This window comes from Anguilla rostrata, chromosome 3 (genome assembly GCF_018555375.3).
Source record: "Anguilla rostrata isolate EN2019 chromosome 3, ASM1855537v3, whole genome shotgun sequence".
Lineage (NCBI taxonomy): Eukaryota > Metazoa > Chordata > Actinopteri > Anguilliformes > Anguillidae > Anguilla > Anguilla rostrata.
This window is the reverse complement of record NC_057935.1, coordinates 37,165,967-37,193,333: the sequence shown is the minus strand read 5'-3', so window position 1 is coordinate 37,193,333 and position 27,367 is coordinate 37,165,967. Positions and strand designations below refer to the sequence as shown.

The 27,367-nt window shown below is 41.5% G+C and overlaps 1 protein-coding gene across 4 annotated transcripts in view; it reads right to left on the bottom strand.

Annotated features, from left to right (window-relative positions):
• The window catches only part of LOC135250748 (protein TANC1-like), a 150,395-nt gene that overhangs the window by 57,160 nt on the left and 65,868 nt on the right, over positions 1 to 27,367 (bottom strand). For 3 of the 4 annotated variants that reach the window (XR_010328994.1, XM_064327378.1, XM_064327379.1), the window contains exons 5-7: positions 17,659 to 17,789; positions 11,893 to 12,082; positions 7,818 to 8,102 (exon numbers count right to left, since the gene is read on the bottom strand). Coding sequence is in view for 3 of the 4 variants with exons in the window: in XM_064327378.1 (XP_064183448.1) it covers positions 7,818 to 8,102; positions 11,893 to 12,082; positions 17,659 to 17,789 (606 nt within the window). In the remaining variant the exon portion in view is untranslated. The remainder of the gene's footprint in view (positions 1 to 7,817; positions 8,103 to 11,892; positions 12,083 to 17,658; positions 17,790 to 27,367) is intronic. The other variant, XM_064327380.1, reaches the window with a different exon arrangement.

Here is a 27,367-nt window from a genome sequence, read left to right as displayed (position 1 = left end):
ACAACTCTGATTTCAACAGCAGGACTCCACACAGATGGAGTAACCTGGCAGTTCTCACTTCAAATATACCCAATCCCCACATCAAAGGGTAACCACAAAAAAATAGAAATCTGGCACGTCACCAAATACAGATAAAGAGAAACTGTTCCAGCACTGACCACCACAAGCAACCTGCTTGCTTGTTGTGTGTGTGTTCAAATATATTATATATATATATATATATATATATATATATATATGTATATAGCACACTATGTCTATGCCAGCTGATGTATAAATAATACATATATTGTCCTGTTTAGTTCACCCTGCTGAGGAATATCAATGGCACACAGACATGCACAGGCACAGACATACACACACAAAGCTCAGGCTATGCCCTCTGCCTGTAGCTGTCTGAAGCTGATGCAGTCATGACTATGCACTCGTGCTGAGCCTAGACCTAGACCACACTACCACATGGTGCAAATGCTGCATGTGGCGCGCTGCATATATCTGTCCAACAGGACAGCACACAGGGATGACAGTTGTAACAAATTAGTTTCCACAAATGACAGTCTATTCAATTAGAAATTCAATACCAGTCAATTTCCACTTCCTCTTTCAAATCCAGATATGTAAATTAATAAATCATTGCTGGAAAGTGAAACTGATGTCCCCAGTCCCCCTGGCAAAGTAGTGGTACACATAAATGCAAAAATGAATACATCCTGTTTTACACAGAAAATGGCTATCTCTCAGAGTGCCATTTCACTGCCAAAATATTCATTTATTTCTTCCTCAGGCCCATATTTCTTGCCACATATTTATATTGTAACAGTATTTTATTTGGTCTAAGACAATGGCCAATGTGGGATTCAAACTCAGAACCTGCTGGTTGCAAGCCTATTGCCATGCAACATCCTGCTGTAACTGGTGTAATTAGCATTTAAGGCCAGAAGAGTAAACAGAAGCAGATGGCTCACTAGTGGTGTATGCAGAGTGTTTATGAGATTATGTGCTCTGCTGGATTTCTCTGGGTCTGAATTCATCATTGAGCAGCACTGAGTCACACACTAATTGGCTCCACCAAATTGGACCCAATCGATGGCTGTGGAACTCTTTATCTTGCACCTGCTGTAAACTTCTCTAATCAGGGACTTTCTGAAGCACATATCTGTCTGGAGTTTTCTAATCTTTGAGAAAGTAAAAAGAATCAAAGCTGTTGCTCACTATATTTTCCAGAGGGCAGGTGAGTCTTAGGTCACTTCAGGTAGAAAATGTATCTCAGGAACAAGAATTTCATAACCCCTGCAGTGTTTCCTGTCGGTTTTGAGGTCATCTGTGGTGACATGACAGAAACTGGAGGGGGGGAAGGGGGTGTATTGGATTGTGAATGCGAACCAGATGGGAGGGAGTGGATTGCCTTAATTTTCGCTATTCTGAAGTTAACTTTGCTTTTGTTGCCTTGTCAATGTCAGATTTCTGCAATCATTTATCTACGGATGACTCTGCATCTAAATAAATAAATCCCTTTATTGACCGTTTTTATTTTGTGGTGTCCGTGCTGATATTGTTGCAGTGCACCACAGGTCTACGTTGGGGATATCTGAACTGGGAACACTGGGATCCAAACCAAGAATCAAATCTAATATGCAATTCACAAATGATAGAACTGTTCCCTAAAAATATGAGAACTATTTATCCAACATTTCTTTAACATACGCATTTAAAATGAGTCTGAAATATATTTGAATTTTTATTTAAAAATAACCAATAACCAATTGGAAATTAACCTATGCAAAATGTGGATGGATATTCTAAGGCTAATAAAATGTAAAGCAGAGATGCAAAACTAACTTCTTATCTAATGAGATTTTTGCTTGGTTTTGTTTCCACAGAGAAGAATGCTATGTGCATTTTATGAAAGATAACTCCCAGTCAGGCAGCCCTCAGGGAATGTGAGAGAGGCAGAGTTTGATGGTCCCTGTAGAACAATGAAGGGCGCAGGAAGGTGAAAATAAAGCCCCTATCAGGAGCAGAGGTGGAAAATCCAGGTTCAGCAAGTAAAAGTCCTCCCCAATATTTTGTTCCAGTCACCTGGAAGTAGCACAATTCTTCAGCCAGGAGGTAGACCTAATTAGTGAAAACAGCCTGCTGAGTTCATGGCTGGAAGAAACACCTGGCAGGACTTTGTGACCCCTGGACTTTACACCTCTGATACTGCATGGTGCCCTGCTTGCCACTGTGAACCTGATACTCATCACAGAAAATCTGACCTAAAAAGAAACCTGATGAACCAAAACAATCAACCAGCCAACCAACCAACCAATTAACCAATCAATCAAATTACTTTCTAGAACACTATACAGGTTGATAAACAGATTTTCAAAATTGAAATTTTCTAGAGAGAATAAAAAGAAAACAGAAAAGCCCATTTAAACAAATGCAGGAAAAACTGAAAAATGACACGTGCGCCAAAGAACTGTGGAGCGGCGGAGGAAAGGAAGCGATTGAGCCGACACAATGGAGCGAGCGATTACCGCGCCGCCAGAGACCTGAATCGCAGGAAAGAGCGCGCGCCAACCGCAGAGGCCACCTGCGCGCTCCGCGCACGTGACTGCAAGGCACAATGGCGCGCCCCGCGAAACTCCGCGCCGCTGCGAGCCGCCTGCTTCGGCGTGGAAACGCCTGCGGAGCCGCGCCGCGGTCTGCACCACGTTTCAAAAGCCAGATTCATCTCGGCAGAGAAGCATTTATTTCCCTCATTTGAACAGGAAAACCATTCAACTGGGTTTTTTTCAAATGTATTGATGTCTTACTGGGCCATGAACATGACGTGACACAAACTTTCTAGGTCTTCTGATCCCATAACTTTAAAGTCCCATGCATCCGATTCACAACATTGCTGCCAACATAGATTTAAAGCATTTTGTTCACGACATTATTGTTTTAGACTCACCAGCTTTAGTCCCATCCCGCCATGCCAACACAGGGATACTGATACTGTGAAACCACTGCAACAATATTGACCCACAACAATATTGACAGAGCAAAGAGCAGTCTGTTAAGCTGACCAATGTATACCCCTTGCCTTCTGCTGTTAGGCGGTGATGTGAATTTAATAAACTCAAATTTTGGTTAAGGACCATCTCTATTAACAGTAGAAGTAATTTCACTCGACTTGGGGAAAAAAAAACAGATTGATAAGAAGGTGATATTAAAAAAATAAGATAGTCAGGGATCACCCTTTCTGTTTGACATAGCATAGTGTGATGTGAAGAGAATTTCATATTGTGTACAAACATCAGACTGAATTTAAAGGGAAGCAAGAACAGCTCCCTGAAAACATAAACCTAATCATAGTGTTTTGCTGGACATGATCCAGTATAAGCCATTTACCAATCAAGCACTTACACTCAGTTTAATTAAATAAAGTAAATATTAAAGATGTAATATGTCATTTTCAAAAACATATTATGTTTCACAAATTTACATCCAGATTAAAATGATTTGAGTGGGTTAATAGTGGGCTGTTTCCACAGTGTTGAGTGGGTCAATAGAGGGCTGTTTCTGGAGTGGGATAGTATTGGGCATTTCCATTGGAGTGGATAGTGAATAATGTGCCACAATGATGTGCTAATGGCTCAAAGTCATGTGTAACAACGCTTCCTTTAGTCATACACTCAGACCTTTTACTCCATGTAAGCTCTGCTCCTTCTGCAAATCTCTTCTCGAGAGGTTCCGCATAAGATATTAGCTTCGGAGTCGGTTACAGGCAACATTTTGCTTGATATTACATTCGTAAGCCTACCAGCCTCTCATTTTCCATGGTATTGAAGCTTTGCATGAATAAATCTGAGAGAAATGCCCATTCACATGGCCTTTTTCCAGTTTCACAGCCCACTAACTCAGATTTAAATGTACATAAGAAACAGTGTTCATGAGATTAAAAACCAACAGCCATGAAAAACACTACATAAACTGGCATGAGGAATGCAACCTGCTGAACTATAATACAACTCCTGAAACAACATATTTTTATAGATTTTCCATGGGCTTACAAAAACATAGGTCACAGAAAAACGTAATTCTTGAAGAATATCCTCAGTGAGGGACCAGTCCAATGAGAGACTAGCTTCTGTTCTGTGTGTGTGTGTGTGTGTGTATGCACATGTGTGTGGGTGCGCGTACACTTGTATTTATGTGTGTGCAAGTTTGCCTGCATGTTTATACATGTGTCTGTGTATGCATGTGTATATGCAGATACAAGTCTGTCCTATAAAATTGATTAAATAATTATTGATTTTTTTAAGCATTTTGTTGTTGGGTTTAATTAAGGGTTGTTTTTATTTAACTTTCTTTGGCGGGAAGTGTAATTATGTTGATTCAGTCGTACCAGTTTTGTGGAACCCAGTGGCTTTTTTCTGTCTTTTTCTGTGATGGCTTACTTACAATTTTTCTGTACTAACAACTACACAACAAATGACACCTCACAGAAAAGTGGTTATGCTTCTCGTACAAATGCAACATGGTAGTTGGTAGTTCTGCAGAAACAATAAGAGGGCAATATACTGGCAGCACTGTTCTTGCTGAAGGAAATGGTCCCTGTAAGTGCGGAGGGGCAGACAAGGTCGAAGCAGAGCTTCTCCTAGAAGTATTACTGACAGAATTGGGTATATTGTCTTGAATTGGTTCTTGCTAGCAGCATGCTTTCCAGTAGAGTCTTACTTAATGCACACCAGTGCATCAAGCTGTGTTTTGTCTTCATTTTTATCTGATTAGACCGAGAGGATAAACAAACAGATTTGCCGTGCAGCCTTTTAAAAAAGGGATTGGAAAAGCTAGCATGTGTTAGCGATCGTGCCACATTTCTTGTGTTACCCTGAAATACTGTCCCTGACTTACATCTGGTCATAACTCTAAAACCATGAGAGATCCTGCTCAGCGCTGCACATCGAGAGAGGCCGAGGAGCACCGTATCCTAAATATAGTCAAAAAGTGAGAGAGCGCGCTCCGTGCTGTAATACAGTACACACAGAGGCAAAAGTACACATCCAGGGCAGCTGTGTTCAAGCAATCGGCTTTGGTTTTTTTCAAAGCCATTCCTTGAAGTGAAATACAACAAGTGGAAATAAAACCCAGCAAAAGTACATTAAAAGATAAGCCTTATAAAACGCCATTTTACTGTGTAAGCTCGGCATAGACTTCCAAAAGCTTCATTTTGTGCTTATTTCAAAGAGTTTTTTTTTTAAATAATCCAGACAACCTACAATTTCAAGTTGCAATTAGATATGCATGTTTGATTGTGAGGTAAACAGTTTATGCATGAAACTAGCTTTGGGAGTCTTTAATGTGTGTCTCTCTAGGACGTGAGCAGCTTACTCCTACTGTACAGAAAATCATTACCACTTCATACCCAAACATCCATTTAAATAGTAAACAGCTCGCAAACCAACCAGAAATATTTTTCATCTTATTACAAGGTTTCAAGTTATATGCTAAAAACAGCTCTCCCGTCAAAAGGCAAAATTTGTAAGTATTTGGACAGTAACACAATTTTTGTTGCTTTGGCACATTGGCACATTGGATTTGAAATTAACCAACAAATATAAACTTAAATTGTCAACTCAGCTTTAATTTAAGAGTCTTTCCATCCATATGCAGTGATTCATGTAGGGATTACAGCCCTTTATATACATAGTCCCCCCTTTTTAGGGGAGAAATTGTTTCATATGTAGCATCTAAAAGTGAATGAGCACATTCAGGTCAACTTCCCTGAATGAAACAGAGGTTGTGTTGTGTTGTAATCCAGAATTGTGTTATCAATGCCCTTGTCTTTTGGCTTGGAGTTTATTGTCGTCCACCATAAAATCAGAGGAGTGGACATTTCAGGTCCCTTGGGGCAACACAGCATCATAATGCCAAGTCTCTGAGCAAAAGGAGTATTGGGGCTGGTGGGTTCACAATGCAACTAAACTGAGTTATGTTTTCAATGTAATGCTGTTCTCTTTTTTTTTAAAATCACATAATTTAATTCACACTACAGAAACAGAAAGCATGCAACTCTTTTCATCAAAATTAAAATCTTTTTCATTTTTACCAAGGCTACAGGCTTATTAGCATTCAGTAAAAAATACTGTTACGTGCAGTGCATGAACAGTGAAAAACACTGCAACTAAATGTCTAGTCATAGAGCTGTTCTGTGCTGTCACAAGAAATCTAAATTTGAGTGTATGAGAGGCAACCATTGTTCTGTTTATTACAGTATTTGATTAATATACAAACGCAATTAACACTGCTGCTCGCATTCTATTGGTCACAGAGTTCAGCCACTTTAATGATTGCAAATAAACAATGACAGAATTAGTCAGGCGTTCCACTGAAACTGACATTTTACTATAATAATCAGGACTGGGCAGTTCCTGCTCTCTCCATTCCAAACAAACAGCAGCATGGCAACAGCTTTGTCCTTATCGACTGATCACGACACCTCACTAACCTCTCTTACCTGTACTCTTAAGGAAAAACCATACAAATATAATCACTCACAGAAAGCATGCCTTAAAAAGAGGAAAGAGTTTTTTTCACTATGAGCGGTGCGCCGGTGCACTATATTTCCAAAAATATGTGGACACCTGAACATCATACCCGTATGTACTTGTTGAACATCTCATTCAAAAACCCATGGACATTCATATGGAGTTGGACCCCCTTTGCCATTGTAACAGCCTCTACTATTCTGGGAAGGCTTTCCAGTAGATTTTGGAACATGGCTGCGGGGATTCCAATAGCTGTGTGCTTTACACCACTCCAGCTGATGCTTGGCATTGAGCATGGTGATCATAGGCTTGTGTACAGCTGCTTGGCCATGGAAACCCATTTCATGAAGCCCTTAATGAATAATTCTTGCGCTAACGTTGTTTCCAGAGGTACTTTGGAACTCTATAGCGAGTGTTGCAACCAAGGACAGATGCTTTTTACGCGCTACACACTTGAGCTTGCGTGGCTGAGCTGTTATTTCTCCTTTACATTTCCACTTCACAATAACAGCATTTACAATTGACTGGGGCAGCTCAAGCAGGGCAGACATTTGACGAACTGACTTGTTGGAAAGGTGGCATCCTATCTTAAGTTCAGTACAACCCATTCGACTGCCAATGTTTGTCTATGGAGATTGTATGACTGTATGCTTATGCACCTGTTAGCAATGGATGTGGCTGAAGTAGCCACATACTTTTGGAAATGTAGTACATATGGTCTAGGTCAGGTGGGACTATGGTCATTCCTTACAAAAGTGGGACAATGTCAGAAACTGAGCAGGAAAGAGAGAGGGGAACCTCACTATTCCTCAAGAAGAGAACTGATCACCCCAATGGTATATAAAGCGTATTGCTGTGAAAATACATTTCATTTACTTAATTGGTGAGACAAAGGTCAGAATTTAATCAAATGCCCTTTGTGCCAAACTCAGACCCAGGATATCAGGTGAGGTTAAGAGTTAAAAGTGAAATCAACTGCATTAACTGATTATTTGCTGAGTAACAACAAATGCCAGCAGACTGTCGCTCTCCATGACCAAGTTTGACACCAGAACCATAAAGAGTCACAGTTCACCTTTTAACTGCTGTGGCTGTTCTCCTTTGCACTGCACCACATTAAAATGAGCATTTTAATCAACTGAAACGCTACTTAAAAAGGTTAAAAAGGTGTCACCAAAGCATTATGACATAATAAAAATCTGTCATGACCAAGCAGCTTGAACCCCGCATCAATGCCTATCGTGCCTTTGTCACAGCGCCTGGAGCAGATCTATACAGCACGGCCGACACACTCACCCGCAACGGAGTTAGGGCGCGGCATCGCGAGGCCTGAGGAGTTGTGCGTGGCGTAGGGGAGGGGCCCCTCCGTCGGGGAATGCGCCATTTCGGGCGCGGCGTCTACCCCACCGGGCGGCGGCTCCGCGGGCCCCGGGGGGTCCTCCTCGGCGACGGGGGAGCAGGCTTCTGTCCGCGCGGCGTGCGCCGGGCCATGGCGCCGACGGTCGCTCAAACCGCCATCCCTGCTCCGCTCCAGGCTGGAGCCGCCGCGCTCGTCATTCTCAGAGGAGCTGGTGACTGTGGCTGCGCGACAGAGCAGGGAGCTGAGGTTATCCACAGACATCGACACCATAAAGCTGGGGCTCGGTTATCCTCCTGAGATCCAGCCAAAAAGGAGTTCAATTATTCAAATTTTTATGTCTTGGATGACAGAAACATTTTGCAGTGAAAATAATTTCTAAAATATATTTTCTTTTATTTTTATCGAATGTCCTTTGTAGCGTAGTTGTCATCATAGCAGGCTACATAGTTCTTGACATTAAGACCAGAGACCCATGTCCCCTGTAGGGGACAAAAATGAATTGCCAGGTCTTAGTAAGTAATAGTCCTGACATCTGATTAACAGACTTTCTTTTCTTTGTTACTTTAACAAAAATATATGCATAAGAGCTCATGACCACCCTAAAGCAAAGGGAAAGTTCAACTGATTAGTGACACATACAAATGTGCACTGAAATGTTTTCTACTTTCTGCTTCATTAAAAGACCTGATTAGCAACTTAAGTGACCCATAATGAGCCGCATTGAAATGTAACGCCTGGACAAGTGTTGACTGGCTCTTTGAAGCTAAACGACAGGAAATGTATTATTAATAAATGAAAAGCAATCATGCTGATGTGCATTCTGCACATGCATATTGGTGCTGCGATAGGCACGGGGCCTGGAGCGCTGCTTTATTATGCATTCACCGTAGTAACCATTCAACCTTTTCTATTTTTTGATGAGACAAAGCTTACCGAAAAAGGTGTGACAGACCTGCACTGTTATTCACCTCCGCATTTAGCTCATTCCTGCCATTTTAAGACAAAGTTCCACTCATAATGTAGTTAAGGGAGGTAGTTGAAAGGCAACCCGAAGAAACTACATCAACACAGAAGTCTCCGGTGAATCCACAGGTAGACAACTTGCTTCCCACTCAATTTCCAAACAACGGAATTGCAACTGTGCACAAAGAGGACAGTTTGTCTACACGGTCGCCTGTAAGCGCTTAAGGCATTCCCTGCTGAAGTATCTATGAAAGTTTGTTCCTCTCCCAGCCTGGCCAGGTGTACGTTCTCATTCCGGAAGGCGGAGAGCTGGGCCTGATCTCCAGTCTAACCACCTCATTTACTTTTCCTTGTGCCTCTGGCTTCTACCAGGATAACAGCTGCAGGCTTTCTTACTTGTCAAAACATAGTCTGTACACCAAGCCACACAGGTGCAGTTATAAAGCAAGAAGATTAAGGCATCTTTGAAGCAACTATTAACCCCCCCCCCCACCCCTTCCCTCAACATCGGCTGGTTCAAAGGCAGGACGACATTGATAACATTGCTAAGATCTAAGATTAGCACCATGTACAGTACAGAATGTCATTGAAATGACCCTTAAATGAGAACAATGTTCGCTGGTGGAACATTCTCCAACGGTTATCACCACACATCCTACACCTGCGAACTGGACCTTCTTAAGACTTGGGCAGGTCCTCTCCCTGTCTCACTGTAGACATTGTTCCCCGTCTCTCCCTTTCCTTACTCATGTTCATCAGCCCTCTCTCCTCTCTCAATTCAATGTGAGGGTGGGAGTGTCAGTGTAAATCGCACAACTGATTCCTAATTCAATTGATATATATTCCTCCTGGCAATGAATGTAGCAGTCGTGTGCAAAGGGGAAGGATGGTAGTTATCCTTTTAAATAATATTACCCATACCTTTGAGTATTTTATATAGTGTATCAGATAGTTAATCTCTGAATTCAGTGAATTTTAATTCAGTTACATTTACATTTGGGCATTTAGCAGAAGCTCTTATCTAGAGTGACTTCCAAAGTGATTAAATTCAATTATTGACATGACATACAATACCTACAGCAAATACCGCCTAAGTATAAGCAAAAATCAATAAACACATACAATATGCAATCTTTCTCTGTCAACTTGAATGGTGAGCAGCTTCAGGAACTATAGGGCGCTTTCTTATCGCAAATACGATATCAAAGCTGCCATGCATTATTTATCAGCCGTGATATTGCACTGGAGACCAGGAATATGAGTCACAAGTGTTTAATTTTGTCAGCAGTGGAGGTTATGAATACAACAAGGCACTTTTTCTGTCTCTACCAACTTACTATGAGAGAGAGAGGGAGAGAGAGAGAGACATTACAGAATCTAACATACACAAATAGCACACACACACACGCGCACACACAAAGTTGTATTCTGTTCATTTGTTTATTGTCTGTCATACTCATGCTTCCACAATATGTACATATATATATATATATATATATATACATCATGCCAATAAAGCTCATTTGAATTTGAATTTTGAGGGAGAGACAGAGAGAAAATAGAGAGAGAGAGCACAAACAGCTATTTTCTTAATTTGCCAACTCTAACATTCTTACCTGGAACAAAGTAATTTGGAATACAAAAATCCTGATGTCCTACTTTTTAAAACTCAGAAAGAAATAAAAGGAAGATAGCAATGCCCTAGTTTTGTCAGAAATGAATAGGAGCCATGATGAAAATTAAAGGAACCAAACAGACACAGCCTTGGGGGAAAAAGGCCGGAACCTCTTTACCAGAGACATCCTGTTAAAATCTAATCTTTTTAACACATAATGGAAAGCTGAAATAACTCTTGCACTTTTCTGTCTACAGAACCTTTTGTTGTCAAGACAGACAGAGGAATTAGTACTGTATTAACTCAGTAAATTGACCTCGTCCCTTGTTAGTACAGCGAGAGCACTGCCACAGCCACTGCACACTTCCTACTACTGCACACTGGTAAAACTCTGTCACAAGCTATAAGGAGGAGAGCTGCACACCGCCTAACTGACATGGGAGAACAAACCGGAACCCTGAGACAAATTGGCTCTTCAACAGAGAAAGAAACTTAATGCACTGTGAACTACCGGAGGGTTTGGGAACCACAGATAAGGACAAGACTACAGTACATTATATACCATATCTACAGTGTACTGAGGATAAATTAGCACCGGTGGTAATGAGTAGAGGGTGAATGACTGCGTTAGTGTTACTAACATGGTTAATAATGGGATATACAGTAATATGTATTACTAACAGGGTGAATCATGAGACATCATATTACTAACACAGTGTAGAATGGGATATTATATGCATTACTAATGGAGGAAAATGGGATATACTAACAAGGTTTATCACAGGATCGATATTACATGTCTTACTGACAGGGTTCATAAAGGGATATTAAATGTATCACTAACAGAGTGAATAAATGGGCTATTGCATTTGTTACTAACAGGGATAACAATAGGATATTAAATGTATTATTAACTGGGTGCATGGTGAGAACCTGGATGCATTACTTACCGGGTGAATTGTGGGATATTGGATGTATACCTTACAGGGTGAATGGTGAGACACTAAAGCATTATTAACAGGGTTAATTGCAGGATATAATGTTTTACTTTGAATTAATAATGTGTATTATTAGGACAAATACAATTTTCCTGAACATATGTGCTGCATTTCAGCCATTACCATCAAGGTTTTACAGGGTGCTCTCACAAAGGAGCCAAATAACCATTTTACAACCATCCCATTAAGAAACTATTTGAGAGTTTGTTGGTGTAAGGCTGCAAGTCTTAAAGAATATTCAAAATTAAATTCAGTTGGGAAATTCGGTTTGGATATTTGGTAAGGGGGGTATGGTGCACGGAACTGGTGGCCGTAAGCGTAGGGGGACGTTAGTTACCGGTGGCGAGGGTCAGGTGGCTGGCCACAGCCTGTGATAATGAGGGTCAATGGGAGCTGCACTGCAGAGGAAGCACTGAGGACAGATGGAACGCTCACCGATGATCCCGCTGTCTCTGCTCTCGAGGGTGGAGCCGGGACTGGTGACGGTGCCGCACGGGCTGGAGCGGCCGAGAGGGGGGCAGGCGGCGCTGCTGTTTAGGGTGGAGCAGGGGCTGTCTGCGGTGGGGGAGGCGGTGCTGTTGGTCAATGTGGAGCAAGGGCTGATTCCCTGGCTGGTTATTAGACACTGGAGAGGGGAAAACAGAGCGAAGGAAATCTCAGTATCAGTTCTCTCCATTTAAATCAACCCAGCCTCACAACACCAGCAAACGTAAGCAATTAAAAAATCACTTTCATGAGCTTGCTTTTAATTATCTGTGACATACCTGTTTATCTTTCATTATCTTTAATTCTACCTATCCTTTTATTGATGTTGTATTCAGTATCCTTTGTGTTATTGTATTTTTATTTACCTTCTTGTGTCTTTGTTCTGTACTTTGTTCAATTTAATGGAGACACATTATTATTACTATTATTATAATAATTATTATTATTATTATTATCCATCCACCCATTATCTATACACACTTATCCTGGGCAGGGTCATGGGGGGAGCTGAATCATATCCCAGCATGCATTGGGTGAGAGGTAGGAATACACCCTGGGCATGCTGCCAATCTATTGCAGGGCACACACACTATTCACTCACACACTCATACCCATGGGCAATTTAGAGTCTCCAATTAGCCTACCCGCATGTCTTTGGACTGTGAGAAGAAACCGGAGTACCCGTAGGAAACCCGCGCAGACACGGGGAGAACCTGCAAACTCCACACAGAAAGGCCCAGGCCGGATTCAAACCCATGACCTTGCTGTGAGGCGACAGTGCTACCCACTGCACCACCGTGCCACCCTTACTATTATTATTATTATTATTATTATTATTATTATTATCTATTATCAATAATAATAATAATAATAATAATAATAATAATAATAATAATAATAATAATAATAATAATAATAATACAGTTACGCTTTGTTAATGTGCAACCTTTATTTATACAGGGAATCAAATTGAGACTCTGGGTCACTTTTTCAATGGAGCCCTGATGACAAAAGAAAAAACATACTAACAGACAAAAGCTTAAGGTTCCAAGAGATAAAATGAATATATGAAAATTAACTTGAAGAAAAATAAATAAATCAATCATAAAATAAAATGAATAACATGAATTAAAACAATTAAACAGTTCAATTCACTCAGAACATTTACATTCAAAGGTTGCCAGTTTCTTAATCAGGGTCCTGAATTGACCCATGGTAATCAAAGAGTTCAGCTTTAATGTGTACTGCAACTCATTCCAGGCATGAGGAGCACTATAACTAAATGCAGTTTTACCCAGTTCAGAGTACACCTGTGACACATGGAGAATCAGCCAGTCCTGAGAACGAGTCTGATAGGCTCCAACTCTCCATTCAGTAAGAGATAAAATATAAGGAGGTAGCTTTTGGAGAAGTGCTTTATATAAAAACAAGAACCAATGTTGGTCTCTTCTCTGAGAAAGGGTGGGCCAGCCCACCCTCTGATACAACATATAGTGGTGAGTAAAGTACCTATTTCCAGTGATGTAATGTAGGACTGAATGATAGATGGAGTCTAAAGGCTTTAAGGTGGAAGCAGCAGTGTGTTTATAAATTATATCACCGTAATAAAGTACTGGAAGGAATGTTGCCTCAACAATCCTTCTTCTACTGTCAAATGAGAAACAAGATCTATTTCTGCAAAGGAAATCAAGTCTCACTCGTAGTTTTTAAATTAATTTATCAATACGAGTCTTAAAATTCAGGTTTCCATCAATCCAGGTGTATTCAGTTTTGTCTGAATTTAAACCTAGTTTGAGATCTAAGAGGGCCTTCTGCAAGGTATTGAAGCTGAGCTGCAGATTTTCAACAGTTTGGGATACATTAGAAGCAGAACTGTAAAGTACAGTGTCATCTGCATAAAGATGAAGATTACAATTCTTTACATAACAAACAACATTATTTATATAAATTGTAAATAATGCAGGACCTAAAATAGAACCTTGATGAACACCTTTAGTTATATTGAGAAACTTGGATCGAACATGATCAGCAGCTACAATATACATTTAGACCTGTCAGATAGGTAGTTTTCAAACCAATTACAGGCAGTTGGATCCAATCCAATAGAGGATAGCCTCTATCCTCTACGCAACAATGTGGATTGATTGACGGTATCGAATGCTTTAGACAGATCCACAAAAAGAACAGCACAATGTTGTCCATTATCTAGAGAGGTCACTATGTCATTTATCACAAGAGTTGTAGCAGAAATTGTACTATGATCAGCTCTGAATCCTGATTGGTGATTGCTCAGAATGGAGTACCTTGTGAGAAAGGCTTTATGCTGCTTGTTGATGAGAGATCCTCAAACTTTAGCCAAGCAGGACAGTTTAGAAATGGGGCGATAATAAGGTCGCTCGGATCACCACCCTTATGGAGTGGTAGCACGTGCGCAGCTTTCCATACCTTAGGGATAACACTGGAGGGAATAGTGAGATTAAAAATATGAGTTAGGGGCACTGCAATCATAAGAGCAGAAAGCCTAATAAAATATGGGTCAAGTTGATCCTCTCCAGTGGACTTCTTCATATCAATATCAACAGCACTACGTACCTCACACAAAGTGAATGGAGAAAAAGAAAAATGGGCAAATCTGTTCCTGGTAACAGCAATATTAGGAGCAGTATTTGGAGAATCATGGGTTCCTTTGGATGTAGGCTCAGATAAATCTGAAATGTCAACATTAATTCTGGTGCTACAGTGTAACTCTATACATTGCAAACCCTCATTTTATTATTGTAAGGCTGCCCCATTGCTGAAACATAGGGGGATAGCCATCCGCCACTTCTTTTCAGTGTCCACCAGATTACACGTATAGCCAGTTCACTGGAGGACTGCACTTCCTGTGATAATCCTTCCATCCCTGGGTAATATTACGGCCAATTAGAGAGTGCTGTGGGACTCCCACCCATAGTCAGAACTACCAGGGTCAGGACTTAGTTCTAATTAAATTCTCAGGATCTAAGAACCCCTGCGCATGTGGGATGCTATTTTCAAAGTTCCCTAAAAACTTGTGCCGAATGATAAAACGCCATTTTGCAGGCACTCTGCATGATAACAGAGTGAGTCAGGCCTGCTGTGTGAAAGCTTAGGTGGGTAAACAAAGTCCTGTTTGAAAAACAGCTGATTCATTTTCCTTCTAAGGAAAGCAGGACAGGCTGCACCTTGTTTGTATTTATTGCTTTATTCAGACGGGTAGTAAGCACGGAGAGTAACAGCTCAAGAGGGGTCCGCAGCTGAGACGGTCCCGTGTGGGGGGATCAAACCCTTGCCCGGGCGGGGAAATAGCACACGGCTTGAGAGTCAGCTGCCCTACGGATTGCTCCGTGCATATCGCCAGCTGACCCTTTTTTAAGGATCAAAACTCGTAAGCCTTGCTCAGGACGAACAGAAAAAAAACAACGATTGCCTTGAAACAGTCACTGTAAGAAAGAAACCCGTAATTCTAGACGGCACAGCCGAGTTTTCTGCTGCTGTCTAAATAAGAACGATGTCCCCATACGCTGGACTGCTTCCTAAATCTTAAACATTGGCTGCACTGGCTGTGCTGTTCCCTCCACATCCCTTTGCAGTAAAGGCAAGGTAATAATTCAATCCAGTGACTTGCTAACTTGAAAAGTGCTGAACTACTTTTCACCACACAAAATTATTAGTCTTAAATCAACTCCAGCAGCGTTAAGTCAACTCTACTAGAGTCCAATATGGACAATATATGCTGTATTAGAGTTAAAAAGTAATCGGTGCGAGTTAATTTTACTCAGAAGATTTTGCTGTGGATCTCCTAGATTGCACCAGCCGTAAAGATTCCTTTGACCTTTAAAATTGCATGTAGCATTCAGGGACAGCGTCTGATTGCTCTTAGTAAGTCTAATTGAAGGTAATTGGAATAAGTGTAGTCAGCAGCTGTGCACTGTTCTCATTTACGCAGTTTCAGCGGCAGTAATTATGAGCTGTGGCAATGCAGAGCACTCCAGCTAGCTGCAGGATTGCAGGTGTATCTCACTCAAAAATACCATTGTGAATTGAAAGCAATAGCATGTCTTGTGAGTCTCCCACACACACATGCACACACACACACACACACAAACTCTCTCTCTCTCCCACACACACACACACTCTTTCTCTGTCTCTCTCCCTCTCTCTCACACACACACACACACACACGCACACACTCTCTCTGTCCCTCTCTCCCACACACACACACTCTTTCTCTGTGTCTCTCTCTTTCTCTCTCTCTCTCTCACACACACACAAACTCTCTCTCTCTCTCCTACACACACACACACACACACACACACACACACACACACACTCTTTCTTTGTCTCTCTCTCTCTCTTTCTCTCACCCACACACAGCACACTCTCTCTTACACACACACACTCCCTCTCTCTCTCTCTCTCCTTCCCTCTCTCTCTCTCACACACACACACACACACAGCAGAGAGATAAATTATACAGTGGGTCAAGGAAGAAGTCCATAGGGGTGTGCTTAGTTGTACCAGAGAACACTCCAGGCTGCCATTGGCTGCTGTTGAGACCCTCATTCTCACTCCTCCATCACTTCTGAACCCCGCCATCAACCCCCCTGACACTACACCTTACCCGTCCATAGGATACTGCTCAGATTCTGTATGCGTCATTAATAGCATATATATGGTGCATTACACTATATGCACTACACCAGTGTTTAAGATATTTGACGCAGTAAGCACTTATACACAGTTTGATCTGTAAATCAGTTTAAGACATTGGCACTGTGAATCAAACCCGACTGCTCTTGCTTTCATTTCCTTTTCATTGCTAGGTACTTCAGCACAACATTACACAGGAGCATAATCAGCACGTCATTCAAAAATAACAAACATAAATCATGAACAACATGTACCACATGTTTGTAGCATTACAAACTGAAGCAGGAAATGGGGATCTTGAAAACCAAGTGAACAGGGGTGTGGGGATAAAGTGATAGGACTGAAGCAGCTAAAAATACGTTTTTACATTATTTGAATTTTAAAGACAGCTTTCCTCATCAATCTACTGTTGTACCACTTTTCAGGTTTCTCCTTGAAAAACAGTTTCTAAAAACCTCCTACAGTTTATTTTAGTCATGAGTATTGTGCCAGAATAGATCAAAGCATAACATCTGCATTGAAAAAAATCAAACAGCCCTCTGCATACCAGACTAACAGACCAAAACAACTGAAAAGAGACTTGACCAGTCTATTCCTGAAGAAAAGCTGTTATCTTCACGTTACATAGTGGATCGGCTCTGCATCATCATTCAAGTTAGTACGACTCTATCAAACAGAATATATATACAGTAAGAAATCACTGCACCAGCCTGACCCACAAAAACAACTTACTGTGGCAAAAACAAAAACCTATTCCATCTAGAGAAAACAAAAATCTTAGAAAACATTTAGAAAAGTTACCCTTCTTAGCAGTAGTTAGGACCAGCCCAGCAGCGATTAGATTTAAATCCGTGCGAGATGAGAAGAAGAGGAAAAAAAAGAACGACAGGCACTGAAAAGCATCCTTGCTCGTCTCACACCTCTCTCCCCCTCCCTCCCTCCCTCCCTCCCTCCCTCCCTCTCTCTCTCTCTCTCTCTCTCTCTCTCTCTCTCTCCCTCTCCCTTGTTCAAGCGCCGCAGCAGCTGCGGCGTGAAGTGAAATACCTTCTTTTCATTCTTGTCTTCCATTGGTATGCGAGCCGATCGCGGGATGCCTTCTCCGAGCAAGAAGCCCAGCCTTGTCATCAGCTCCTGCGAGGCGGGGGAGGGGCCTGGGTCCTTCTCTGCCGGCGGCCCTGCAAGAGAAACGCCTCGCGTTATATTCCCAGGCTGCTCTGCGCAGCCCCATCTCCTCCCGGGCTGTGCGGGTCTGCGCAGACGGCCTGCGAGGGTCTGCGCGTGGGTCCGGCCGAGCCTCGCTGGGAGCGTGGAGTCGGGTCCGTGCCCCGTGACACGCCCGTGGCGGGCGCGTGTCCGCCTAGCGCGTGTCCGCCTAGCGCGCGCTCGCGTTTCGCGGTCGGATCAGGCTGGGAATTTCAATGAGGCGAGAATTGGCTTCTGGCTGTCCGCGAGGAGCCCCTCGTCTCCCTCGGCCGGCTGCGCTGGCCAGATTGCGCGAGCGAGGCCATATGGTGCGTCGATACATCAATGAGCAAGCGGAGCGTCAGCCTCGAACTTTTTTCCCTGAATGCAGAAACACCTGCAGTTCAAAGGCACGAGCTGCTCCTTAGCACGGAGAGAAACAGCAACCCAGATAAACACACGGCCTTTCCTCAGCATTTATCTTCAACGTTTCCAAAGTGCCTCAACGCACACACTGTTTAAGCAGCTTAAAGAACAGTGCTAACAATAAGGCTCGGTGACAAATAGTAAAATATACTGAGCACGTCTCCTTACGTAGCAAACGTAGCACAACCAAAATAAACGGCCATAATAAACCTTTTTTACATTCAAGTGCAGGACTAAAGCAGGTTAGCAGAGAAAGTGCTCCTGTATCAACTGCATAGTGCAGCAGTTATTCCAACTTGCTGAAGTTCAATAAATCCTCACTCGTTCTAGGAGGGTATAGAGCAGTCCTGGGTGCCAAGGATCCATTTGACCCTGTGATAATGTATTTTCCCTATCAGAGCACTTAATGAAGTGTAGAAGGAACCTGACAGAATGGCTTGGTTTTCCCTGTAGGTAGAGCCAGGCCAGGCAGTACAGTGAGTTATTATGTGGCAATCTGTCAGCACCATACTTTTTTTCTACGGTTATTAATACTGCTCGCAGCCGATCTGATTACCCACGATGCCCTGGGGTCACGTGACGCTGAAATTAAGTCAAATCCGAGCCGCCCCCATCACGGAGCTTTTGCTGAGCCCGCAGAAGCTCCCATGTAGAGAGCAGCGGCTTTCGCCCGGAATCTGCCGCTGACCGATAAACAAGCAGATACGATCAGCCTCGCGGTGCAGTCCACAGAGCGTCTTGACCTTGGCTTGACCTTCACCACACAGCGCCCGAATGCTTTTTTTCACAGACCGGGACTTGTTTTGCGCCGCAGACAAGTGGAGACACTGCCGCTCCAGAACTGATAATACCACGTCAAAACGGGAAATTTTCCAAACCAACAGAATGTCGCCGTTCCCGATGGAAATCACGGCAGAAGATGGATGAGGAAAGGATGTAGAGCGAGTCCGGGTGGGGAAGGGGGGGGAGGGAGGGAGGTTGGGAAGAGGGGGGATGTTGCAATGAAGAATCTCATGACTCACCTCCCTTTAGGAATTAACGGATTCTCCCACATGCTCATCCCTTACACAGACCCGCCCTCCTATGCCCTCAAACCATACCCATTTTATTCATATACCCCCACATATTGCATCTTATGTGCTATTTTCCTTCAAATACCACTACCTATTTGCATATTTAAAAAAAAAAAAAAAAACTCTGTTCCTTCCTGAATACTGGCAAGGGTGCTCACTAGACAGAAGAGTTGAAATTCTCCATTTGTAATTATGTATAGTGGCTCATAATCAAGCAATCTGCGGCACCTCGGAGCCAGCTAAGCTTTGGGATCCATCTGTTACTATTGCGGTCTAACCAGTGAGCTGATAACAGGTGCTCTCTTCATTCCTACTGTTCACATTAAGTATTCAGGACAGCAGTAAGCAGTCAATATTTCATATGTGGTCGCCGAGCATAAATAGGAGACTTGCAAAATCACTCTCTTAATTTGTTTACTTAGCAATAGATCTGTGTCTGCCTGCATATTAATGCATTGCAGCCATTTTAACTGCAGGGACCAACCGTACGTGGCTAGTTTCAATATTCTGATTCATACTGAAGTGTCTACAGCCAATTTAAAATACATTTCAAAACCCAGTTGGCTGTGTAAAAAAGTTCAGGCAGAAATAAATTAACCATGAAAGAAGTAAGGGGGAATTTATTTTCAGAAATTGTACATAGAGAAATGAAATTGCTGGGAAGTCATTTAAGCACTTATAGAGACTACTTACGGGGGAATGAAAACATAAGCCCTTGGAAAATTAAGTGAATGGTCTGAAATTCATGGACACCCAGTTTTTTTTTAATTTTTATTTTTTAGTTAACCTTCTATCTGAGAAATATATTCTGGCAGCAGTGGCTGTTTTCCTCCCTCCGCCGCATATGCATAGTTTTTCAGGCGTGTGTTTCAGACAGCGTTAAGGGAATTAATTAAGTCCCGTGGGGGAGAAACCGGCCGATTTCCGGGTGGTCCTTTCAGCCGCAGCCCCCACAGCCCACGCCAATCAAAAGAGATGAAGGCTCCCGGTGAGCAGGACCCGTGCACCCAAAGGGCTTTTATCACTGAAGCCTGACAACACCCTCCTCCAATGGCTACTATTAAAACCTCACGTCCCCGGCTCCTCCGCCCTCTGACGGATCGAGCCTTCCGTGGTCGCTGGGCTGATGGGCAGAGAATCTCTGAGAGAGATGGAGAATCTGCATCAGGGCCCACGCGCTGGACCATTGTTACCAAGACCCCGTGAGCTGGGAAATTTACACATACTGTATGCTTCTTGTTTAACAAAAAACACGTTTTTAACATACAAAAATGCCACTATAAGTCTAAGTCATTACTTATATCATAATGCATCCAGTGTTTTGGGTGTATGAAAAGCACACCATGAATAAAATGCATTATTATTATTATTATTATTACTGACATTATTTTGTTTAGAAAACTGCATTCACAAATAAGATAATTTCTTATTTTACACTGTAAAATAAATATTTATTTGGCTAAACCTTTTGAAGCACAAACATACGGTACGTTAATGGAGCAAACACATGTCTGAATAGGTTGGTAGGATTCAATATTTATCTAATAGGCCTATCTAATAATAATTTGGCATTATAATCAGTATTTAATTATTCCTCCCCCCACTCTCTCTAGTGTACATAATTGTATGTTTCCTGGTATAAATGTTTGTGAATGTGATTGCTATATACTGCTGGGGAAATTTCCCCATGGGGATCTATTTATCAATCTACAGTATCTATTTTACAATTAGTGTTTAAACCAAATCGCTACACAGATTTCAATGCTTCATTGCGGTGCGATCTTCACTAACACTTCGCTCTGTCAACTAAGTCAACAGGTACCATTAGCAAGCTAGCTAATGCTAAACTTGGTCAAAATGGCAAACACAAAACTGTCTAAAGTGTGGCTGTATTTTACCTAAAAGGATTAAAACAATGGGACGTGCCTTTGCAATGAAAAATACATTCTTTAATTTGATTTTAAATAAAATACACTACCGGTTCAGGCACCATACCATTTTAAAAGTTATTGTTTTAGCACAAGCATCATCAAAATCTAAACAATACTCATCCCAGTCATGAAATTATATTATGTAAGGTTTGCATGTGAAAAGGCAGAGCATTTCAGAAATGCAAATAGTTTCCAACGAAGATTATACAGCAGTAAAAGCAATAGTTAAAATTATTTGCTAATTATCAGTTAACAAGCAAGTTAGCTTCCACACAAAACAAAAATGGTGACCACAATGTTTTAAAAACGTGTTCTATTGGCTGAAATAGCATCACATGTGCACTTCCTTATATGTCCATTTTGCCAGTGTATCCAAGAAACTACTTTGATCAGATTTTGTTATTGGCAGATGCAGCTAAATGTCTAATGGGGAGAATTATTGACTGTGGGACTGAAGAATTTGTGATTACCAAATCAGTAGGGAAAAGAAGAAGAAGGAGAAAAACACAAAATAATCCAAGTTTGGGGCTTTACCGTGTGGGAATGTGAAGCTGTATCTGAATTATGTCCGTTTACATGAGGTCAGAAGGTACAGAAGTTAATGTTCTTAAACTTTCTGTGCTGTATAGGCACGGGGCATGCCCCGCCAAAGCGTAACTTGGCAGATGGCATACCTGCCATCCTAATCCTCATTTCAACCCGTGCCGTGTGCGAACGTACTGCTGAGCATTCATCCGTCCAATGGCATGTGCCGAGGTGTCCGTTCAAATGGCCTCAATTGCGATGGCTCATCGTATTTTCATTTAATTGACTTCCGTGTCACACTGTCCCTGATCTGTGATACTAGCCTAAAGTGCGATGCTGGTGAAAACGGCATCTGTTCAGAGGATGAGGTAATGCTGCCCATGGTACAGACAGCTTCGGAAAACCCTTAACCCCTGACATTTCATGGAAATGGAAACTGATTCAGCATCTATTAGAGGCGGTATTAATGCTTTGCTTCTCTTTCTACAGACCTCAGGGCCAGGCGCATTACACAGGCATTTGATTAAATGGGTCATTACCCCGCAAACAACAGGGTTTATTTAATTAAATGGCACAATTTCCAGACATTAAGCATTCATTTTCATAATAAAAAAATAACAGCCCAGAGTATGGCTCCCTTAGGAGTATGCTTCACTGCCTCATCCTGTGTGATGGATGTAATCCGCTGACCGGTTTAACAATGCTCTGACCCTTCAACCAGCTCACGAATGTCTGAGATTTCAACAAAACAAACGGCACCAAAAAAATGTTCTCAATAGCTGAAACCTCTCCACATTGAAACTCTCCATTTCATTCATCTGTATTTCATTAAGCTGCAAGAGATTTTTTAATTTGCACGCTCTAGTTGGATGTGTGGCAAGAACGACACAATGGCACACATCAACAATATCAAATTCTATTGGCCATGGAACAATGACTCTTAATTTTTATAGTACTGTTCCCAGGAATAACTGCAAGTTGTTCAGGAGGAACAGGGAGCGTATGTGCGTGTCTGTGTGTGCCTGTGTGTGTGTGCGTGCTAGGTGACAGGCACTCCACTACTCTGTTAATAGAGACACTATTAAAATCATTGCTCCATTATCACATCAGCCGGTCAGTGACCGTTTCTGGTTGCACAGCAGGGCAGAGCTCTGGGTGTTTGGCAATCCCTGCGGGTCCTTATATTCATTAAGTGACAGCAACCAGGCAAACATTCAGGGAAAATATTCATCATCCAATAATGCCCTGGACGACATGCTGCAGCCTACTGCAGTTACACCGTAGGCCCCCAATACAGATTCAATTCCAACACAGTGCTCTACGGAGCCGTGTGGTTAATTAAGCTATTTTCATAGGTTGGCTCTGATGTACCTATGTGAATTGGTTACCTAGGCTTTGTCATCTAGGCTATGTGTTACACCTCAAAATAGCTTTTTTTTTCCAAATCACAGAAATTGAAATGTACAATAAAGCATGTAAGAATACATATTTATTTAAGTGACAAAATTATTTATTACTCACATAAAGCATTACATTTAACATTATGATTAAAGGGAAAAACAGGTTCAAAGATCACAATTGTATTGTATTAATGATATGTTTGAGAACTACTGTATGAACCAAATGACCTCTATAACACAATGTAGAAAATGGAAATTGCCCAAATAATAATTTATAAACACTTTACAGGAAGCGTGCAAAGGAAAATTGAGGTCATCATGCTGGACAGAAAGATTTTTCCATCCTGATACATCCAGTTGCCAAGGCAGAAAACCACACATTTATTTTCAAAATATACGCGTAATGAAAACTGCATCTGAAACATCGTACAATGTCATTTCTGTGACAACAATTTCAAATCCCCAGCATCCAAATGGTTTGATTAGTGCTGTCTGTTCTTCTGAGGAACAAGCACTGAAATGTTTGTGCTGTCCTTGAGGATATCATTACAGTCTTAAAAGGTTGTATATTAGGGGAAAATAGGCGAGCACAATGCTTGTAGAATGTTTACTATTCCATCCCAGTATTGTTGGATAAATGCCTATGCTGTGAAAGGAAGGAAGGTGCTAACTAGATAAACAGCTTCAGGATAAACAGCTCAGAACAGAATATGTGCCCCTGAAACTCAACAGTATGTCTACAGTTTTTTGACAGATAATGAAAAGGCTTTGACAATTTCCTATACCTCACATTTCTGATACTTCTCATAAGCTTGTGATCAAAACCTTTAGTCCTCAACTAAACCATGCTTCTAAAGTGTGGAAAATAAAAAAAAATTTAATTTCACCAATCTCTGTTCAGAGGATTTTTGTTTTTTGTTTTTACCCTGCATTCTAAGAAAACACCATCCGGCCATGGCTGCTGAGAACTGTGAGGCACATAGAGTGTTAAGTTCTTAAGGAGCATGTGAGACACTGGCTGACAGACAATTTTTTGTACAAGGCACTGTTTTCTTTTTGAGCATGCTATAAGAGGACTTCAGTTGAAATGTCTGTGTTTTTGTGTTTATCTCTTCACACTTTAAGAATTTAACTATTTTAAAATAAAACTCATTATATTTATCATTGACTGCAAACAATTCTTAATTTTTGAACTGTTTGTTACCAGGGTGAGCCTACAAAGTTTTCTTCGGCAATTTGAAGTTGGGTGAGCGTGACGGCTAACCTTCAAAGACATGCCAAGGACAACCAAGCGGCCAAGAGTGGCTGGCTAAATTGTGAGGTGAGGCTAAAACTCATTAGTACCCTTAACCCAAAACAATATAACAGAAATTATCCATCAACAGCAACTCATTTGAAGTCTGCCCTGAGCTTCAGGCTCGACTGCTGTCACCAACACCAGAAGAGACACATTTTCATAGAGACTCGTTTTATTTTACAACTTAAACCTTTATTTAGTTTGAATGACCGAACTGACTTTCACGTTTGTGATTACAGCTGCTTCTGGGGCACTGCGTAGGATGGGGTGAGGTAACGGCTGAGCCGTCGCGAGCCTTAACCTAAAAACTATTTCCCTGAACTCCTACCTGCTGTCCTGTGAAGGATACAGACTATTATAATTCCAATGAGCTCTGCGGAGGGGCCACTGACTCCAATCAACCATTTTCAGCCAAGCAATGAAACACAGTAATAACAAACAACGCTGCTCTGATGAAATATATGGCTCTTGCTAAAGTCGTTCCACTGAACCTCAAATCCATTACGCAGAGTGATGGTAATGACCTCAGTTCTGACATCTCAGTAACACGTCGTTCAGGCCATTTAGGCAAAAGCACACAGGGAGGCTCTTGAACAGTGCGTCCAGCTAAAGCACTGGTTATCTATGCAGTGCCACGCAGTCTGGAATCCAAGCCCGACCGTGCCCAGTGACTGAACAGGGGTATTCCCCTGTAGTAAATTTGGGGCCTGTGGCCCGCCTGAGACAGCTGTTAGAGATGTACAGCCCTCCAGTACAGCGGCTGTGGGAGTCAGCTGGCAAACTGCAGAGCGAGGAGAAGTGTTGCAGTGTGCCCCCTCAGGAGCTGACAGAGGATGCTGCAGCAGTGGAGCAGTTCATATTTGAAATTGAGTATCCCAAACCGGCAAATAAAAAGTAAATTGGGATAAAAAGCTGTTACAAAATACAATACAGTAAAGGCAGGGAAGACTTATCCGGCTAAAGTCGTAGGGCATGCAAAACTATGCTTATGCCGCAGATCACAGAAGTTAAACTGTAAATCGCCTCTGTGAAATGAATACTGCAGCTAAAACTGAAATGTTGCATGGTAACACTGAACACACGCCAATACATAGCGCACACAGAGGTGAACATCATAGCGGTCATCAGTACATAGAGTGAGAACTATTCGTATATTGAGTGCAGCAGTGTAGAGATTTACAGTCATTCTACATTTGATACTTCAAAACAGACGAAAATTTCTAGTTCAACAAAAATTGGTACATGAAATATCAAATCAGTGCAAAAGTTTGGTAAAACACAACTAATACTAAGGAATGCGAAGTATCGCAAAGTCTTAGTGGCAGGAAGAAATTTCAAATGAGATGAAGAACTGTATTTTCTAAATGAATACTGACTGTTCTAAATGCATGGAAACCTCACCCCATCACATAGCGCACACAGATAAACAATATACAGAACTTTCATTGGGCAGGCGTGGTACTTCCATTTATTCAAAGACAATTGCACAAAAGACAGAAATACACATAGCTTAACCGGTTGCTCCTGATACAGAATGCGGACAAATCTCTCTACCGCAGGAGATCAATGTGCACGTATCTCATGAAGTGACGTTAGAGGTATCAGCAGATGCGTAACAACATCATACATACCATATCAAATTAAAGTCGCTTCTCTATTTGAGCCAAGTGCGAATTAGCAGGACGGACAATGGATGATAAACCATGATAGAAAGACAGAAATGCTACAGTTTTTCTTGCTCTAAGTCTCAGGGCCCAATTTGCATAGTTTTAACGCAGCCAGTAAACACAATATGCATTATGCCTGTTGCCTACTGCTGACGCATACGGGTCAGTACATTGGAAATTGCAACTGATTCCCCCCTGAATGGTAGTTAAAAACCATAGAATTATCCACAACATAGTACTTTTGTGTGCGGAAAAGGCAACCCATGGCCTTCTCCCATCATTCTCTTGAATCCCACACTTCATTTGAAAAAAACATCTGGGCTTTTTGTGTTAGAGGAAGAAGGCTAAAGAAAAACAAGAAGATAAAAAGCAAAACAAAGCAACATAGTAACATATTTTTTGCAAAGAGGGTTATAATAAGTTATTCCATTTGATGTTATAGTTTGTCATAGCAACGATTTGCATGACATTACAAAGGCTGTTATAATTACTCACGTATTGTTATAAGAGCTTATAGCAGTGTTTATAGTGCAGTATAAGTGGACCACTATAAGGCACTATAAATGCTGTTATGAGGAAGTATATGTTTTGATTCATAAAAAGTGTAACTATATAGTCTTTGTAGAAACCATTTTGCAGATTAATGTTTGGATTTTCCCCCAAATTCATGCTGTTGAGTGCGATGGCCTTTTTGGCCATATAATATCACAGTTTTGTTTTTGATTTTGACAGATGGATTCTGTCACATTGGCTTGGGATTTTTCAGTCAGCCTACTTTCAAAATCCCAAGCCACAATATTGTAATCTGTCTGCCAAAGAAGCCACAACTTTGCATTTATGGGCAAAATAAGGCTCTGCCACAAATACAGTTCATCTTGAAAAATACAAATAAGCAAAATAAAACTGGCGAATGACTTCTCATGACAGTCTAATCATTAAGGAAATACAAACCTCAGAAACAAGAAACTAAAATCACAAAGGAGTTACAGACTAATCAAGTATGAATTTTCAAGCACCTTATTGTAAAATGCATAGATTCACTTTGCTATTATCACTGGTGCAAAAAAGTTACCATAAAATAGAAAGGAGTCTCACTTTCTTTTGTTTAAAAAAAATCAGGAAATACTCATTTTGCCCTATAACTCTTTATTGGGTCCATCTAAAATCCAGTTGAGAGCAAGTATCATAAGGAGAGGTATAATGAAAGGTTTCTTGCTTGCAATGCAGCACTTAATGTCGACACATTGACAGG